Source organism: Alligator mississippiensis, chromosome 4, assembly GCF_030867095.1.
Source record: "Alligator mississippiensis isolate rAllMis1 chromosome 4, rAllMis1, whole genome shotgun sequence".
Taxonomy (NCBI): Eukaryota; Metazoa; Chordata; order Crocodylia; family Alligatoridae; genus Alligator; species Alligator mississippiensis.
Window position 1 is genome coordinate 160,076,144 of NC_081827.1, and position 18,042 is coordinate 160,094,185.

An 18,042-nucleotide genomic window follows, 5' to 3' on the forward strand; every position below is an offset into this window, starting at 1 on the left:
TTTGAAATGCTGTCATGACATTTCAAAATCCTTGCACAATCTTTTTTCTGAAACCAACTTTTTTTTTTAGAAATACCATTTTATGATTTAAAAAAAAATAAATTTGGTTTTGTTCTGGTTCAGCATGAAAACAAGTTTCAGTTTCCCACGAACCAGAAATTCTGAGTTTCGTTACATTTTACCCATTACAAGCTGTTCACCTAGCCCTACTAGGGACATCAAGCTGGGAAGTTTCTGCTCAACCTGGAACAGCTCTTAAGAAGACTGTCAAGAGAGCCATTGGAAGCTAAAATCACCAATTTTATAAATAGAGCTTTTCACCTCCATGTGGGAGTAGAAGTAAAGGAATAAAACTTGCAAAAATCAAGGAACTTTATTGTTTTTTGGCCACTGTCTCTATGTGTTCCCCTTCCTCATTACTGAATATCTGGATTTGCATAACAGCTTCTCTTTGCCTGGATCCTGCAGCAAAGCTACAAGGCTGTTTAGAGTCACAAAGTGTTGTCCTAGAAAGGTTTAATATGGCCTGATTCAGTCTTTGTCTAAACCCTGATCACTAGCAGTTTATTGTGAGAGAAGCTAAGGAAAACAGATGAAAACCTAGTAGTTCTACTTGGCTGATTTTATATATCATAAGGTCTTTTTTAGTAGAGTACAGCCATGGAAAATAAAGGAAAAGAACATTTTTTGCCAGCTAAATCTACTCTAAACCTTGACACTGTTTAGTAGATACAAGAAGAATTCAAATACATATCCCTGACCTGTTTAATTAAGGAGCTGTTCAAGAAAGACTTGATAATGTGTCTATAGAGAAGGGCATCCCTCCAATATTTACTCTACTTCTCTGGGAAAGAAGCAGATGTTCACTAAATTGCTTAAATCAACTATAATTTCAGCAGACATATCTACTTATTAGCCCATTTTGTGCCTGTTAGCACAAAAAAATGACAGGATGCCTAGGGGCTAGGAAGCAGTACTCCTCTTGTCAACAGTCATGTGAGCTTGGCAAATCATGAGTCTCAATTGCCTCATTAGTAAAGTTGGGGTAATCAAGCTTCCGGGAGATGGGTAGAAACTGCTGTTTTCTATTTCAGGGAAAATGTAATTTAAAATGTTTTAGTGTTGCAAAATGAAAACAAAATGTTCCTGAACTTCCCACCAAAATAATTCTGAAAAAAAAACATTTATTGCGATACAACTGAAAAACATGCATGGTGTATTTTGGCCTTTTAAAACTCTTCAATATTTTTTTCTATATAAAAAAATAATTATTTCAAAAGGACTTATTAAAATTAAAAAATTTAAAATCAGAACCTTTCCTTCTACATCTGCACATCCTGATCAGTTTGTATATGTAACAGACTGGGGGAAGGCTCAGTTTTAAGGACAGAGAATCGGCAATTACTGCTTCTAGAATACTCCTCTTTGATCAGCGTGAATCCACCCCCAGCCCCACGTGCACAGTGAGTCCCCTTGAAACTCTCATCACTCAGGTCTGGTTCCTTTGCAGTTAAAAGACCGTAAGTTAAGTGCTTGCTCTGCGACTCAGAAAAAGAAGGGCGACTCGGACCAAGATGCAGACAGCGACCAAGACAAATTGAAAGACTGCAATGGCAGAGTCGTCCCCAAGGTTGTGCTGGAGCGATCTGCTACAGTAAGGGAAGTATGTGTCAGACCTGTTTCTTCTCAGTGTTGCACGTCTTTGTGTGGTGGGCAAGGTTCATCCCCAGAAGAGGGCCAAGCATGGGTGGCTGGGACCCAGTAAGACTCCTGACAGGGGCTAGAGGAGACCTGAGATCCAACTGGTTTTGCTTACTGCAATGTCTTCTATAGGGTTCAGAGCAGAAATGGTGGAGTATAGGAATGCTCTAGTCAAGCCAGTCCTGGCTCCAGTCCCTAAATTATAGGTCCTGTGTTGGGCTCTTTTGCAAGCTCTGTATCTTCTAAGAAGGTCCCTTATGCCAGGTAGCATCTCTGGGTAGAGGAAGAGGCTTTCGTCCATGTTATAGCACATTTGCACCAAGTAGAATTTGGGTGGTTGCTATGCACGTGTGCATATGTCCCAAGAAATTCCTGTAGCTGAGGGCTGAAGCCTAACCCCATGTATGTGCATACGGCTCCAGTTGTGCCCATTTTGGGCACATGTGTCTCTACAGGTCCCTGAAGGTAAAGGAGAGCACACAGGTTAATGAGAGAGGAAGGGCTGCTTTCAGATGTTGGGGTAGAGCAGATTAAACTTGACTCCTGTACTCTCTGACCTGTAAGGTCCCTGACTTGTCAAGGAGCCAGGAACTCCAGCTGCTCTAACTGTTGCTTCTCTTACCCTTGCTCTGCCAGCTGTTGTTTCTCCTGAGTCCTATTAATGTCTGAGTTACATTAGCATAGACACCCTTACAGTCCTGTATCCTCCTGTGGTACCAGGAACTTCCTAGAAATACAGCTCCCATTTATGAGCTCATGAGTCTCCTTCATGTTCTCAGTCTATGGCTTCAGTCCTTTCCCTGATATACTGCTGGCAGCTAGGACACAAGAATCCTCTCTTTAATGCAGGCATTGAATGAGGGTTTGATTGATTGATTTTATTCACCAGTAATAGACCCTAAGCTTCTGGGTGTCATTCTTCATTATGACAGGCACTGGACTGGACTGTGTCCATGGGCCATATAACTGTTGTTGTTATGCTCTCCTACCTTGAATGTACTGAATGGATTCCTGTAAAACATGTTCTTACCACATGACCTATGCTCCTTTTTTGTAGCGCAATCCCAGCGATGACCAAGATAAAGTGGATTATAACCACCTGGCAGTGGGCCCACAAGATGGTCCCAGCCTTCAGAAGAGAGCAGAGAGTGTTACCAGTATTATCTCTAGCACCATGGAAGGTACAACATGCTTTTCGACCTCCTCCCCCACAGCACAAAGCTGGCACTGCTTGCTATTCAACTGAAGACTGCACAGCATAAGATGTTCTCAAGTGCAGCAAAGAGCACTTTCCTATATTGTATTTATAGGCTGACCTCAGTGCTGGCAATGAGCATCAAAGCTACAAAATATAGATTATCAAGATAAACATTAGGCTTCTGCGAAGCGGCTAGTATTTGCTTTGGATTCGGATTCAGCCAATTTGGGGGACAGTGATTCAATTCGGTGATTCGAATCACTGCCCTGATTTGATTTGGCCGAATCTCTGAATCAGCCAGGCCCATCACCCGCCCCTCTCCCAGCCTGCCAATGGCTGTCCTGCCTGCCCCAGCTCCCTGCACTTGGGAGGGGAAAAAAAGCCCCAGCTCAGCAGGTGCTGCTGGGTGGGGGGCAATCCCCACTGCCCCATGATGTGTGGGGGCTCTGCCATGAGCCCCACAATACCCCTCTCGCTCCCCCAGCCCCCTCACAGGTGCCCCGCCTGCCCCAGCTCCAGCCCTTTAAAAAAAACAACCTGAAGAATCCCCAGGACTCACCGCTCCTGCCGGCGGGGGCAATCCCCGCTGCCCTCCATTGCTCTGTGCCACATGGGGGGCTCTTCAGGAGCCCCCAAAGCCCTGAGGCTCCACCAGGAGTAGTGAGTCCTGGGGCTTTTCTCCGCCTTTTTTTTTTTTCTTACAGGGCCAGAGCCGTGGCAGGCGGGGCAGCCATGGTGGGGCTGGGGGAGCAGGGCAGTGTCGGGGGGGGCTTGTGGCACAGCCCCCCCATGCAGTGGGGGGCAGCAGGGATCACCCCCCACCTGGCAGCACCCGGTGAACACCAGGGCTCTTTTTTAAAGTACCGGGAGCTGGGGCAGGCGGGGCAGCCATGGCAGGACTGGGGGAGCAGGTGGGGGTCAGGGGGCTGGCAGTGGTCCCACCATGGTCCCCTCCCCACTCCCACAACCCCCCTCCCCCACCCCTAGTACTTATCAGCTCGGAGTGGCTGCAGCTCCCTGCTGGAGCCACCAGAGACTGCCCGAATCATCAAAGCTCTCCGAATCTTTGCCAAAGATTCACAGAGCTTTGAATCGATTTGGACCTTTAAATTGGTTCCCTTATTAAATTTGGATTTGGAGATTCGGCCACTGAATCGGGCCAAATCACCTCTGAATCAAATCACCACCTGAAGCTTTGCACAGTCCTAATAAACATCACTTAATTGGAACATGAATGGCAGAGACCTGCAGGGTCATTAAGTCCAGTCAGACCAAGGAGAAATGTCCATGATGAATACAACTCAGGGCTAACTCCAGCTCCATAGTCTATGTGTCAGCAATCAATTTATAGTATGTTTTATCTCTCTTCCCTTTCCTTGGTAGGTTGTTTGTCTTGGAGTGTGGATGTAGGCCACTGTTCACTGTGTGAGCTGTATCTGCCTTTAGTGTATGGACCCTAGCAACTTTGAGTCTTCTGCAGCTGCAAGCTAGAGGAGTTGCCTTGTTAGCTTTAGACATTATGGGCACATGCTCTTGAACTGAACCCAGAGGCTTTACACTATGTTGATAAGCCCCAAGCAGTGTTTTTGTCTCACATTCCTTGGGGTAGAGGCGGTGTATTTCTTTGTATGAGGACAGCATAGCAGTGAGCAGAGTGACATTCTGGATAATTACAGTAATACCTTAAAATATTAAATTCACCAAATAATTCCTTGCCACCTGGGCCCATCTGTGGCATTCTTCTTATCTCAGGTAAAATGTACCATTAAATCAGCAATAGTTTATACTGCAGCTTCAGCCTGAGAATTTCCTTTCCTACACAGCATGTAGTGCTAGGAGTGATTTCTCTGAATCTGAACCTCCTAAACAAAGCCCTGCTATATTCATGCCCTAATTTATTCCTATGGCTGAAATGCATATTTCCAGCTCTAGGCACTTATCCAGTCCCATCTCTAGATGCACGTACAAAAGCTTCAGCCTGGTCCAACACAGAAACCATCAGCTCAGACATCCCAGCTGATCTCAACTATGGTAGAGGACAGTCCACCTTCAAAACAGCCAAGATCAGAAAAGAAGGAAAGCATTGGTAGATCAGATGTAGTCAGTCAGTCATCTTGCCCTTTAAAGGTTCCCACTTAGTACCATGAATCAGCTTTACTCAGCTTTGGTTGAGTTTCATTCAAGACTCAATGATTCAATAGTCCTTGGGTCTGGGATATTCAAAGCAACCAAAGGTGTTACGCTGGTGATTCTCAACCAAGGTGCCATGAGACACTTTGTTTCATTTTGTTTTAAGGGCACCCTGGAGTACAAACAGCTACGTATGCTTGCCAAGACAAACACAGAGATGTTATAGTGTTAAAAACATTCTGGCCTTTTGGATCTTTCTGAGCAATTTACAACAGAAAAATTGCTTTATTATTTTTCTTTAGTCAAAAACAAGTGAAAGCTAAGAGCTGGACTTTCCAATGGGTGCCTTGAGTCTAATAAGGAGTGCCCTGAGCTTAATGAGACACCTTGAGTCTAAAAAGGTTGAGAACCCCTGTTAGGTACTCAAATTTTGCTTGATTTCAATGCAATTTGAGCATCTAAATCCCAAGGTTTCATTTGAAAATCCCAGCCAGAATCAGCAAGATTTACTTTTAACCTCCACCTAGCCAAGCCAGTTTTGTACACTTTTCTTAACAGAGATGATTTGCTATTCAGAGGCAGAAAATGTTGGGAAATGCCTGAAGGGAGCGCTCAAGAGCAAATCTAATGGATGCATTCTCAAAAATAAAGGCAGTACCTGTCTTGCAAATGTCTATGCTCCACTAGCCTTGTATCAACCTCCCATGACGCCTACCACATTTTTATGCAACAAATGTTCCTAGGCACAAGCATAATGAATCACTTTTCACCTTGTTGCCTTTTGCAGCCACAGCTAACACATCTGCCCACACAAAGTGCCAGTCTGAAGGTGTAGGACCATGCACTATGCTTGTGCCAGGGCTAGGGTAGAACAAGGCTTCTCTGCAAGTCCCTGTTGCTGTTTGCATGTGGTTGCTTTGAGGGAAGGAGGAACATTGGGAATGACACAGAGGCTTTGTGTCTTGTTTGCAGAGTTAGAGGAAGCTCACAGGAAGTGCCCACCCTGGTGGTATAAATTTGCCAAAACGTTCCTTGTCTGGGACTGCTGTCTTCCGTGGCTGAAACTGAAGGCGTTTGTTAAGCTGATAGTGCTGGACCCTTTTGTCGACCTGGGGATCACCATCTGCATAGTGCTCAACACACTGTTCATGGCCATGGAACACTATCCAATGACTGAAGAGTTTGAGAATGTGCTGACTGTGGGGAACCTGGTAGGAAATATCATGGCTTCTTCTTATATTTTTCCCCCATTTACAGCAATAATAGCAAACGGCAGCTCCAGAAGGCACTTCTATTACAGAGTCCAAGGAAATGCTTTTATGAATAGTGACCACAGGTGTTTGGAAACCTCTCTTCTGTACTGCTAAGTAGGTGTTGGGTCTGATCACAGTGTAACTGCAAAGTGCACAGACTCCACAGGCACTGATCCAATAAAGAAAAGCAACCAGCAGAGGCAGAAGTGAGCAAGGAAACCAGTGTTTTTTCCTGATGGAGCTTCCCTGGAGAAGCCCTACAATTCCTTGCTGTTACTAATGTGTGATGGCGTGGAGGCCCTTTCAGAGCACCTGCATAGGTCACAGCCCCAGAATGGTTCTTAGCACCAGAGAAGGGATCTGCAGAGAGTTTAGTCAGAAACTGTAAATTATAGGCCCTCATGAGTGAAAAACAAAATCAATGGGAATGGGCTTTCCCATCAAGACACAGCCCTGAGTAATGGTCCTACCAGCTTCCTTTTAGCCTTGGTTAATCAATGTACATCAGACCTCATGTCCCCACTCAACACGTTTTTGGAAATTTGGGTGACAGATCAAGTACAAGGTCACTGGACTTAAAGGTGGGCAGGTAGTCCAGCTTAAGAAAATGTCATATCTTATTCCCCGGCTCTGACCTCCTTCCTGGCAAACCTAGTGCCTTGACCTGGACCATTCCTGGTCCCATGCTAAAGAGGTACCACTATGGTCTGATGATACTGAAAGACAATCTCATTCATTTTGGTTTTTGAAAAGGGTTTTTTTTTTCCATCTTCTCAGCATTGTGGGGCCATCCAAGCTCCTCCTGTGCTCAGACCCAGGATAGGGTTGGTGTCACTAGGGACTCCAGGTGTCCTTTGAGTTTTGCTGGGTTGGGAGGCGAGGGGTCAATTTCAACATTCCTTTAGGCTGTGAGACATATTATACAATCAGCAGCCAGGTCTGGAGTTTCAGTTGGGCCTACAGGAGCACAGCTTCCCAACCCTGTCAAATACAGTGGGATTTGGATGCTTATTTCCCCATGAGTGCTTTCAAAATTCCCTCCCTTCCCTGTCTCCCCACCCCTCTGCCCCCAGCCTGTGTTTCTGACTTGGTGCCATCCACCAATATTTCACCAACTTCTTGAGACAGCAACGAAGGCAAGTCATTTCCAAAGTGGCTACCTTTCTGTAGCCTACTGGTGAGTGCATGCAACAAGTCTGTCCTGCAACTTACCTGCAGAGGAGATCAGCCTGTTACAGGGCCTAGAAACCTGATGTAATATATCTAGAGATAAAAATCCAGGAGTACTAATGACCCCCATTTTCTGCAGATCAGACACAGAAGGGGACACACAACACACATTCAACAGTGGGCTACCTGAGACCTGATGGGCAGGATCATCAGGGGAGCTGAGTATCTCAGCCCTACCTGAACACCCTGAGCTCTGCAGGTTTTCAGGTCTTTAGAAATTCAGATTCTAGTCACTTGGCTTGGATGACTCAAGGAACACTATACCCAGCTGGAAAGCTGAGTTCCTAAGTCTCCAAGCAGTCATGGAGCACTGCTTCCAGATCATATAGTTCTCAGGAAAGAAATCAATCCAAAATTGAAACTTTCAGACCAGCAAGGAAGAAGCAAAGATAACATCAACGCATGACTTCAAGGATTGACCCTCTTACCCTTGTGACTTGCCAGGTCTCAGCAACAGGAAATGGGAGCACCAGAGGTGGGGATAGCATGGAAGGAGACAGCAAGAGGCTAGCATGGTGGAGGAGAAGGGGGAGACAGCAGAAAGAAATACAGGGCTGACCTGTGCTAGCTAAGATGGCAGACCTCACTGAAGAAGGGAAGAGGCAACCATGAGCCTGAGGAAATGGGAAGTTCACGTGAGTTGCCTTGCCAGGGTCCTCTGCCAGAAGAAGCATCCCATGGCTTAGAGAACATAGCTGAAGCCTCTTCCAAAATAGGAATGAGAGAAGCCAGCAAGTGTGACTCAGTCCATAGAAGTCTGCGTATGATGCTGCCCTTCCCCTGCTGCTCTGACCATGGCTGGTAGCAAGAGCAGGTGGCATAAAGCACTCTTTGGTGCTGAGGTGACTATGCACCACTCCTGTGACTCCTTAACAGAACTACTTAGAGTTTGGGGAGAAGCTGAAGGGGAGCTGGGGCTTTCTCTTTTTTGTTCCACCATATACTTTCAGACCTTGCACCTGCCTCCACAGAGCCCACTATACTCATCAAAGTCCCCTTGCTCCCTGGTTCTCACTCCATGATGAGTGTCTTTCCTCAAATTCCCATTGTATGACAGGTGGAATCCATCATCCCCTGCTTTCCCTCAGTTGCTTGCCTGAATCCAGCCCTTTTAGCATCTCTGTGCATAGTTACTGAAGTGACCTACACTAGGGGGCCAAGCCTTGGGTTCAGGAGAATGATACTACATACATACCTGCTTTGGATTTGATTTCATTCAGGAAATACAACAGGATTAATAGGCTATCGTGTTTAGCACAGTTGATCTGCAAAATCAGCTCAAGCTTTTCCTCTGGTCAACTTGGGATCATCAAGCTGATTTTTATATCCAGAAACACAGCATGTGGGGGAGACAGCTGGGTGTGTGGAGCTAAGGGATTCTCTGGGAGAGCAGGCATGCTCCCCTGTGCAATAAGCAACAATCTTGCTGCTCGCAAACCCTCTCCCAGCTTACACACGTCCTCGTGGACATCTGCACAGTACAAACCGAGTGTTTTGAAAGATTCTCCCAAAGATAAAGCCTCAGCATGTCTGTATACCATCTAGCAGCTGTGGCCGAGCAGGATGTTTATCTTCTCCCTGTAGGGGGATGAATAGCAATGAATGGGCAACAGGAGGAGGCCGTAAATTATTACAGCCAGCCAAGAGGCAAACTGGGACCTGAATGTGGAACAGCTTGTGGCCATGAAGCAGGCAGGAGCAGAGATGAGGAGTGACTTTAGGTTGAGATGCTGACCTAGGGTTCAGCTGCTCTGGGTTTGGCTCTCTGCTCTGGTGTGCAACCTTAGTTAAGTCACATGCTGACATATTTCCAAAGAGCTCAGCACCTGGTATGAAAATCTGACCCTTGGTCCCTCCTTGCCCAAGTCTCCTTGATGTACAAAGAGGACAAATGTCTGTCTTCAGGCCTTATTAGAGCTTCTGGGTAGGATTTGTTGTGGGTTTCTTCATTGCCTGGCCTGGCATAGCAGAGGCCGTATTCATAGCTGGGGCCTCCATGTGCCACTGTCACACACATAATGAGAAGAGAGCTGCATTCTGGAGAAGAAACAACGTAGGCAAAAAAACCCTGGCCATCCAAGGCATGCTGGGCTAAAGAGGCAAGCCAGGAAAGCCAAGCTGTCTGCACTTGTACTTCCCTCTGCTTTTCCTCTGCTGAACCTTGCAACTTCCCTTGTTGTGGGGCAGTACTCCTTAGCTCTGCTACTCTTGGCTCAGAGGGCATTTGAAGGAGAGGTTTGTTCACTGGGTTTTTCTTTTCTTTATCAGGTAAGAGGAGGGTTTTTCTCCTCAGTCAGTCTCAGCTGTGAGAAAAGCAGTGCAGTGACATACACTGACTGTGATGCCCTGGCATATAAAAAATAGCACCCTACCCTGGGGGGGTCAGGTCACTCTTTTGCAGTGGAAAGGGGTACAGAAGAGGGTCCCTGTGCACAGTGTAAACGAAGGGTTTTAAGGCCTTTGTATAGGATGGGGTAGGCCTGCAGGCACCAGGGTAGCTCTTTGGAGAAGCACAAGGCCCTCCCTGAACGGCCAGGTGTGCAATAAGGACTGCAGATTGCCCCTCATGCTTCCCCTGTTTTGGCCAGGGCCAGAAGTGTAGGGATTCACCTGGGTGCATGTGGCAAGGTGGAAATGATGACTATCAGTTAACACAGCATTCACAGTTGCAAATACATGGCTGCCAGCAGCAGTTGCTTTTTTTTTGTCCCGTTTTCTCCCAAGTCATCACCCAGGGTGCTTACCCCTATCACTCCCTCCTAGTTACACCACTGGCCAGGGCCATTGGTTGGAATGAAGCACAGAACGAAAAGGTGGTGCCGCTCCTTCCCTCCATTCCTTTGGGCAATAAATACCCCTGTTTGTCCAGCCCCTGAGCTCTCCAAAAGGCAGCTTCAAGTGAAAGCTTTCTCTTATGGTTCTCTATGGATTTCTTTATGAAGGAGATGCAGGGTACAGTGAGTCTCACTCATGCTCCCATTGTTGAGCCTTGGGTAGGTGCACAGTATCCCCAAGCAGTTAGCAGGAGCAGGTCTTATAGCATTTGCACTTACATTGATATCCCCACAGAGGCCATGTGCCTTCCCCCCAGCAGCATGGCTCTTACTTCCTTCTCTGATTCATGGAGGGGGGGCCCATGGGTATTCTTACACCCTAGAGCAGTGATTGTCAGGGTGTCACAGCACCCTGGGTTGCTTTGAGATCCTTTCAAAGGTGCCATGGGGTGCCAACCAATGTTAGCACTGTTAGGTTTACAAACATGATGCACAAGATAAACCCAGAGATTTCAAATAGAAATCTACAGTTTGGATCTTTCTGAGTTCTTTGCAATAGAAAACCTGCTCTATTATTTTTCTGTAGGGAAAAAGGAGTGAAAACTAAGTGCTGGCATTTTTTGAGGGCTGCCTTGAGTCTATCCAGGGGTGTCTTGCATCTGCAAAAGTTGAGAACCACTGCCCTAGAGAAATCTGCTCTGATACCAGCTGGGTGAGAGGAAAAGCTTGTCATGGAATCCAGCAGTTCCCCACTTTGTCCTCTCCCTTCTTGGCCCTTCTTTTCCCCCTTCAGATTTCATGGATATTGAATGCAGAATGTGCCATGAGGTTCTGGAGGGGCGAGGAGGGGGAGGCATCAGGCTATGGAGCCAACTTTCCATGCCCCACCTGGCTTCTTCCAGGTTTGATTGATGTGTTGTTCATGAGTTCAAACAGTGAGAGTCTAGACTCTGCGTATAAATGGGACCTTGGGCATCAGGATTTGGAGCCAAAGATGTAGAATAAAATCTCACAGGCTGCCCTAAACTCTTGGGACAAGACAGAGGAGCTTTCCCAGCACTAGCTGAAAAACAGGTACAGAGCATGAGCAGAAACTATACCTGTATGGCTACCCCTTCAGACATGGGTCAGCCATTATGGACTCAGAAAATGTTTCACCCTGTAGTCTAGCCACATGCACCAAGAAACACAGGAAAACTCAGCTCCTAAATGGACATAACAAGAAGTAGCCAGAATTTGGCCTGTTGAGATTCTGTGCCTCAGATACAGGGGTCTGCACTTTTGAAAATCTGTCTTATGGAGAATATAGTGTTTAGAGACATCTGAGTGCCAAACTCCATCGGAGCGTGGGAAAGCACATTTGTCTCAGGCTGAGTAGCCAGATGACTGGGTTTCCTACCACCCCTTCCCAGCAAATTTGCTTAGTACACAGACAGATGGTTTGAAGTAACTGCATAGAAAACCTTGTGGGGAGGGGAAGCAAAACAAGACTCAAGCAGAAGGATTGATTTCTAGGGCTGTACGAAGCTTCAGTCCTTGATTCAATTCAGCAGAGATTTGGCCCAATTCAGTGGCCAAATCTCCAAATCCAAATTGAATCGGAGGACCCTTGAATCTCTCTGAATTGAATCATAGATTCATGGATTCCTAGATGTTAGGGTCGGAAGGGACTTCAATACATCATCGAGTCTGACCCCCTGCATAGGCAGGAAAGAGTGCTGGGTCTAGATCACCCCAGCTAGATGCCTATCTAACCTCCTCTTGAAGACCCCCAGGGTAGGGGAGAGCACCACCTCCCTTGGGAGCCCGTTCCAGACCTTGGCCACTCAAACTGTGAAGAAGTTCTTCCTAATGTCTAATCTAAATCTGCTTTCTGCTAGCTTGTGGCCATTATTTCTTGTGACCCCCCCCAGGGGCGCCTTGGTGAGTAAAGCCTCACCAATTCCCTTCTGTGTCCCCGTGATGAACTTATAGGCAGCCACAAGGTCACCTCTCAACCTTCTCTTGCGGAGGCTGAAGAGGTCCAGGTGCCCTAGTCTCTCCTCATAGGGCTTGGCCTGCAAGCCCTTAACCATATGAATGGCCCTTCTCTGGACCCTCTCCAGGTTATCCACATCCCTCTTGAAGTGCGGTGCCCAAAATTGAACGCAGTACTCCAACTGCGATCTGACCAGCGCCCGATAGAGGGGAAGTATCACCTCCTTGGTTCTGTTCGTCATGCATCTGCTGATGCACAATAAAGTGCCATTAGCTTTTCTGATGACTTGGTCACACTGACGACTCATGTTCATCTTGGAGTCCACTAGGACTCCAAGATCCCTTTCCACTTCCATTCCACCAAGCAGGTCATTCCCTAAGCTGTAGGTGTGCTGGACATTTTTCCTCCTTAGGTGCAGCACTTTGCATTTCTCCTTGTTGAATTGCATTCTGTTGTTTTCCGCCTATATGTCCAACCTGTCCAGGTCTGTTTGTAGTTGTTCCCTGCCCTCCGGTGTGTCCACTTCTTCCCACAGTTTTGTGTCATCCGCAAGCTTGGACAGAGTACACTTCACTCCCTTGTCCAAGTCGCTGATGAAGACATTGAAGAGTATTGGTCCAAGGACCAAGCCCTGCGGGACCCCACTGCCCACACCCTTCCAGGTCAATACCGACCTATCCACTACGAATCAGAACCCTCTGATTCGATTTGGAGAGATTTGGAAAGATTCGAAAATTCAGACATAGACACAGCTTTAAATGTTTTTTCTACATACCTCTAGGTAGCAGGCGGCTCATGAACGCTGCGTTGCTGGGGCGCATGGAGTGTTCCACAGGAGCGCAGGGAGCTCCCCAGTGTGCTCAGCAGCAGACCTGGAAGTGAACCAGAAGCACTTCTGTTCTACTTCTGGGTTTGCCAGGGAGCATTCTGGGAGGCCCCCCAGTGTCCCACCCCAGCTCGGTGACTGGTGCCTCCTGGGTCTGGGGGGGCACCTGGGGTCCCCCCATGACCAATTGCCAAGCCGGGACACGGGGTGGGGGGGAGACCCTCTGTGTGCTCCCTGGGGGACCCAGCAGTGGGCCAGAAGTACTTCCAGTCCACTTCCAGGTTCACTGCCGAGCACATGGGGGGGCCTCCCCACACTCCTGTGGGATGCTCCATGCACCCCAGCATCACAGCATTCACAAGCCACACTGGTACCTTGAGTTATATAGAAAACACATTTAAGGCTGTGTCTATGTCCAAATTGCTCATTCCCTGAATTGGCATCACATCTTCAGACTTGGATTCGGCTAAATCAAATCAGGGACAGTGATCCAAATCAACGAATTGAATCACTGCCCCTGCTTCGGGCCAAATCCGAATCTGAATGGAATAGGGCCTGGTTCGCACACCCCTGTTGATTTCATATATGATTTGATCTACTCCTGTGCGGAGACTGTTCTGATCCGATTCTGGCCTCCTAGATAGGCCAGAGAGCTTCACTCTATGATTGCAGCACTGAGACATAGCACTTTGGGGCTGAGCTAGAAGATATGGTTATAATTAGCCTGGATTCTGATTTACAAGGAATTGATGATAAGATAAAGTTCAGGAGGAGCCACAAGCCAGTGGAAAATAAAGCCAGAAGAATACAGGCAGTCCTCAGACTTATGACACATTTGGTTCCTGAAAAGCGTATCTTAAGTCGAAACGTTACAACTCAGAACCAATTTTCTTATAAGAAACAATGGTATAAATGGGGTCCCTGAACGAAGGTCCGATACCCTATTTTCACCAAAAATACCACAGAGTTTTGTACTCAATCAGTTATAGATGAGTAATATAGCAACATTAATATATTCATATTGTAAATAGCAATCATATTGATTTGGAAGGACTTCTTTGAGGTGACTTTGCTGGACTTTTTGAAGGGCTCTTGGCTGGAGTCTTCTCAGGAGTCTTGGCTGCAGGTTTTTCTGGAGTCTTGTTGGCTTTATTAAAGAAAGTGTCCGAGGAAGTTTGGACAGATGTTCTCCAGGGAGATGAGCGACACAGCGAACTCGTTCGCTGCCATGGCATTGCATTGAATCAAGCGTTGTAAGTCGAAACTGGCGTTGTAAAGTTGAAATGGTATCAATTTATAAACATTGTAAGTGCGAAACATTGTAAATCAAGAGCTGCCTGTACAGTTTGCCGACAACCTCCTTGGAATATTTACTGTGTATGGTAAATCTCCTCAGCTAAGCTCTGCACTCCCAAAGCCTGGTGCCATATAATAGGAATGTTTTTAGGATGCTAATTGTCACCTAACCGATACCATGCTGAGGTAATGTGATAATACAGAGCATCATTATAGTCCCAATCAAGAGAGCAATGTGCAAACGCCAGATCAGCTTACAGGGCAGCAGGACTTCGGGGGAGCGGCCATACTCAGAGCTCATAGAGGAACTGCTAACTGGACAACTGGAGTGGAGGCTCCTGGTTGGAAGTCATTTGAGGGTGATACTTTGTCCACTTATTTTTTTTCTTCCATTCATCACAACATACCATATGCCAAGTGTGTGTGAGGGAGATCAAGGAGGCAGTCATTTCACACACAGGACCAGTGTCTCCCTCAATTCCCAAACAACACTGGAGCTTTTAACATGTGCTACATAGCAGCAGTGCAGCCTAGCTTGTGGAAAAGGATGACCTCAGGAGACACCAGAGACCTAACAGTGTGGCTGGGTACATGGGATAGCTGCCACACCGGTGCAGCAGCAACTTCTGGTTGCCTTCAGCGCAGTTGTACAGCCGCAGCGGCAGCTATGCTTTTTTACCTCCCTCCATTCTCCTCCAACCAAGTCAGTTCCTGGGGTGTCTGGCTTAGTCGCCCACTCTAGTCATGCCACTGGGGGAGACACACTTATCCAAGGTTTCTAGCAGTGATCTGTGCTGCACTGGGTCTCTCTCAGCTTCCAAGAGAAATCCAGTGCACTGTAGCTCTTGTTGGAGAAGACAAGCGCTCAGGGTCTGTGAAGGCAGTGCATCTCTTAGGCCTCCTGGGGAAATCAATGCAGGGCACTACCTCTCTGCACTTCCTGATGGAGCTGCTGTAATCATTCTTCTGGTGGGTGACCTATTATGCTTTGCCTTCTCAGGGCACAGCCTGAAACCTGCTTCCCTTTAAACCCCCTTTGCACCCTTCCCAAGTCTATGGTGTCTGGACGGGCTGGCCCCAGTGAAACTTGGGTGGCTCGGGATGCACCCTGCCTGCTGGCTCTGACCAGATCTCTATGGCACTGCTACCAGTATGCCCCTATATTGGCTTTGCAGGGGTCTTATTGCCATCTTTGTGCCATTCCTTCTGCTGAGGGGTTGTAACGGGCTGGTTGTGCAGCTGATAATAACATTTTTCCACAGGTCTTTACTGGGATCTTCACTGCTGAGATGGTTTTAAAGCTCATAGCTTTGGACCCATATGACTACTTCCAGCAGGGTTGGAACATATTTGACAGTATCATCGTCACCCTGAGCTTGGTGGAGCTGGGCCTGGCTAATGTGCAGGGGCTCTCTGTGCTCCGATCTTTCCGTCTGGTAAGTGTTGTGTTGAAGGTTTCAAGGCCAGGATAAAAGCAGAGAAGGATTATTTCCAACTCCCATGAAGCAATATCCCCTGAATTGCATTAGTTGAAAAGAATGAACCATCACCCCCAGGGCAAACATTGTGAGCCCCACTGGAGCCATTGCCAACATGGTATATCTCTCCGATGTCAATTTGGGATGCAGTGGCATTAGTGATTGTCCTAGTCTTGCAGTTGCTAAACTCACAGGAATACTTACATTCCCTCTGAGAAAATACAGAAACATCCAGACTGGGTCCATCTATTATCCCATTTCTAAATGTGACCAATACAAGAAGCTGCTGAGAAAGGTGTGGGAAGCCCTACAGGAGGCAATTTAGATATCTGGGCCCAAAGCAGCCTCCTTTTAACTCCCACTAGTTAGAGGTTGGTCTACCTTGCATGCCAGAGGGTTCCTACCCCTTTCCAAGTGCTTGGAACTAACTTTTCATAGTTTATCATTTTAAAAGGTGCCCAGTCTCTTTCTGAGCCCTGATGTGCTCTTGATATGTTGTGACAAAGAGCTCCACAGGTCATTGTTTGCTTTCCCCCTTCTTCTTTGCAGCTCAGAGTTTTCAAGCTTGCCAAGTCCTGGCCAACCCTCAACATGCTCATAAAGATCATAGGCAACTCCGTGGGCGCTCTCGGGAACCTCACCCTTGTGCTGGCCATCATTGTCTTCATCTTTGCTGTTGTGGGCATGCAGCTGTTTGGGAAGAGCTACAAGGAATGTGTGTGCAAGATCTCTGCTGACTGCACACTGCCCCGCTGGCACATGCATGACTTCTTCCATGCCTTCCTCATTGTCTTCCGCATCCTGTGCGGAGAGTGGATTGAGACCATGTGGGACTGCATGGAGGTGGCAGGCCAAGCCATGTGCCTCCTCGTCTTCATGTTGGTGATGGTCATTGGGAACCTCGTGGTGAGTTGCCTGTTTGTGCCATGGTAAAATGGGGCTGGCAGGGAGGGGAATAGAGAGAAATCCCTATAGGAAATCCACACACAATGCTCTTTCTCATCTCATCAGTCATCTGCTCTCCATTAATTCTTAGTATAGGTACACGCACAGCCAGGGCTGTCCCTAGGGGGTGTGAATTGGGGCTATCGCCCTGGGCTCCATGCTTTGGGGGGCCCTGTGAACAGTGCCATACAGGCCCCGCTGCTGCCAGCTTCTGCAGGTGGTCACCACCCTCACCCCTTGCCACTGACACTGCCACCAGCTTCTGCCACCCCCACCCCTGGCCCCACACAGGCTGATATGCCCCGGGCCCTGCACACCCCTAGGGATGGCTCCACCCACAGCACCTGCCCTCAGAGCATCTGGGACCTGTTACACCCAGGTAAGAGCATGCCAGTTCCTCCAAACAAGGGGGCTCATTCATGTCCTGTGTCCTCCTCCTGTAGCATGTGGCACCTGATAGCTGAGCCATGGGCTCTGTTGTGCTAGGTGCTGTAAAGATATAGAGAAGGAGGTAGTTCCTGTCTTGAAGAGCTTGCCCTCAAAACAGACCAAGAACAAGAGGGAAAACTGAGGCACAGACAGCAGAAGCCACCAAGCTGAGGTCACACAGCAAGCAGCAGAAATAAGCTGCAGGAATAAGATGCCATATCTCAGTCAAGTGCCTTCATTGATGGCCTCTGCTGCCAGACTCTCTCTCTACACCCCAGCCACAACTTAGAGCCGCTGGATGATGAGAAATAGAGTCTGATTGACTGATTCTAAGTTCACTTGCTTTGTTGCCTTGTGGGTCAGGGGAAGAGGGCCGAAGGAATGAGTTTTTTGCGTCATTCCCTTAGTCGTCCTAGCGGCATGCAGTTGTATCTTCTCAGCCCCCTCTGTTTACCTCCTTTGATAACCTGAGCCGCTTGCTGCCCGGTCACCACTGCCTGAACTGCAGACGTAGCCCCTAAGTTCCATGGACGTGTGAAATCCTTTCTAAACTTGGTAACCCTCTCACCAATGGCTTTGAAGCTTGTTTTCCAAGCTGTGCAGGCCTCATCCTCTCCTCTGAAAGAACAAAACAGGAGACGAATGGCAGCAGCTTGTCTAGTTGCTTCTATTACTTGTCAGAGTTGTGTAAACCTGTTGGAATCTGCTGAGAAAACTATCTGCCTTGGGGGGGAATTGAATGCTGCTCCCTCAGCACTGCAATGTTCTATGAGCCTGCTAAACCCTGCTCCTGTGATCCCAGGG

At 47.6% G+C, this 18,042-nt stretch overlaps 1 protein-coding gene across 1 annotated transcript in view; it reads left to right on the forward strand.

Moving 5' to 3' along the window:
• SCN4A (sodium voltage-gated channel alpha subunit 4) overlaps positions 1 to 18,042 on the forward strand; it is a 117,124-nt gene that overhangs the window by 26,433 nt on the left and 72,649 nt on the right. Inside the window, exons 10-14 of the mRNA XM_019475818.2 lie at positions 1,511 to 1,663; positions 2,759 to 2,882; positions 6,002 to 6,240; positions 15,649 to 15,822; positions 16,414 to 16,770. Of these exons, the coding sequence (XP_019331363.1) occupies positions 1,511 to 1,663; positions 2,759 to 2,882; positions 6,002 to 6,240; positions 15,649 to 15,822; positions 16,414 to 16,770 (1,047 nt within the window). The remainder of the gene's footprint in view (positions 1 to 1,510; positions 1,664 to 2,758; positions 2,883 to 6,001; positions 6,241 to 15,648; positions 15,823 to 16,413; positions 16,771 to 18,042) is intronic.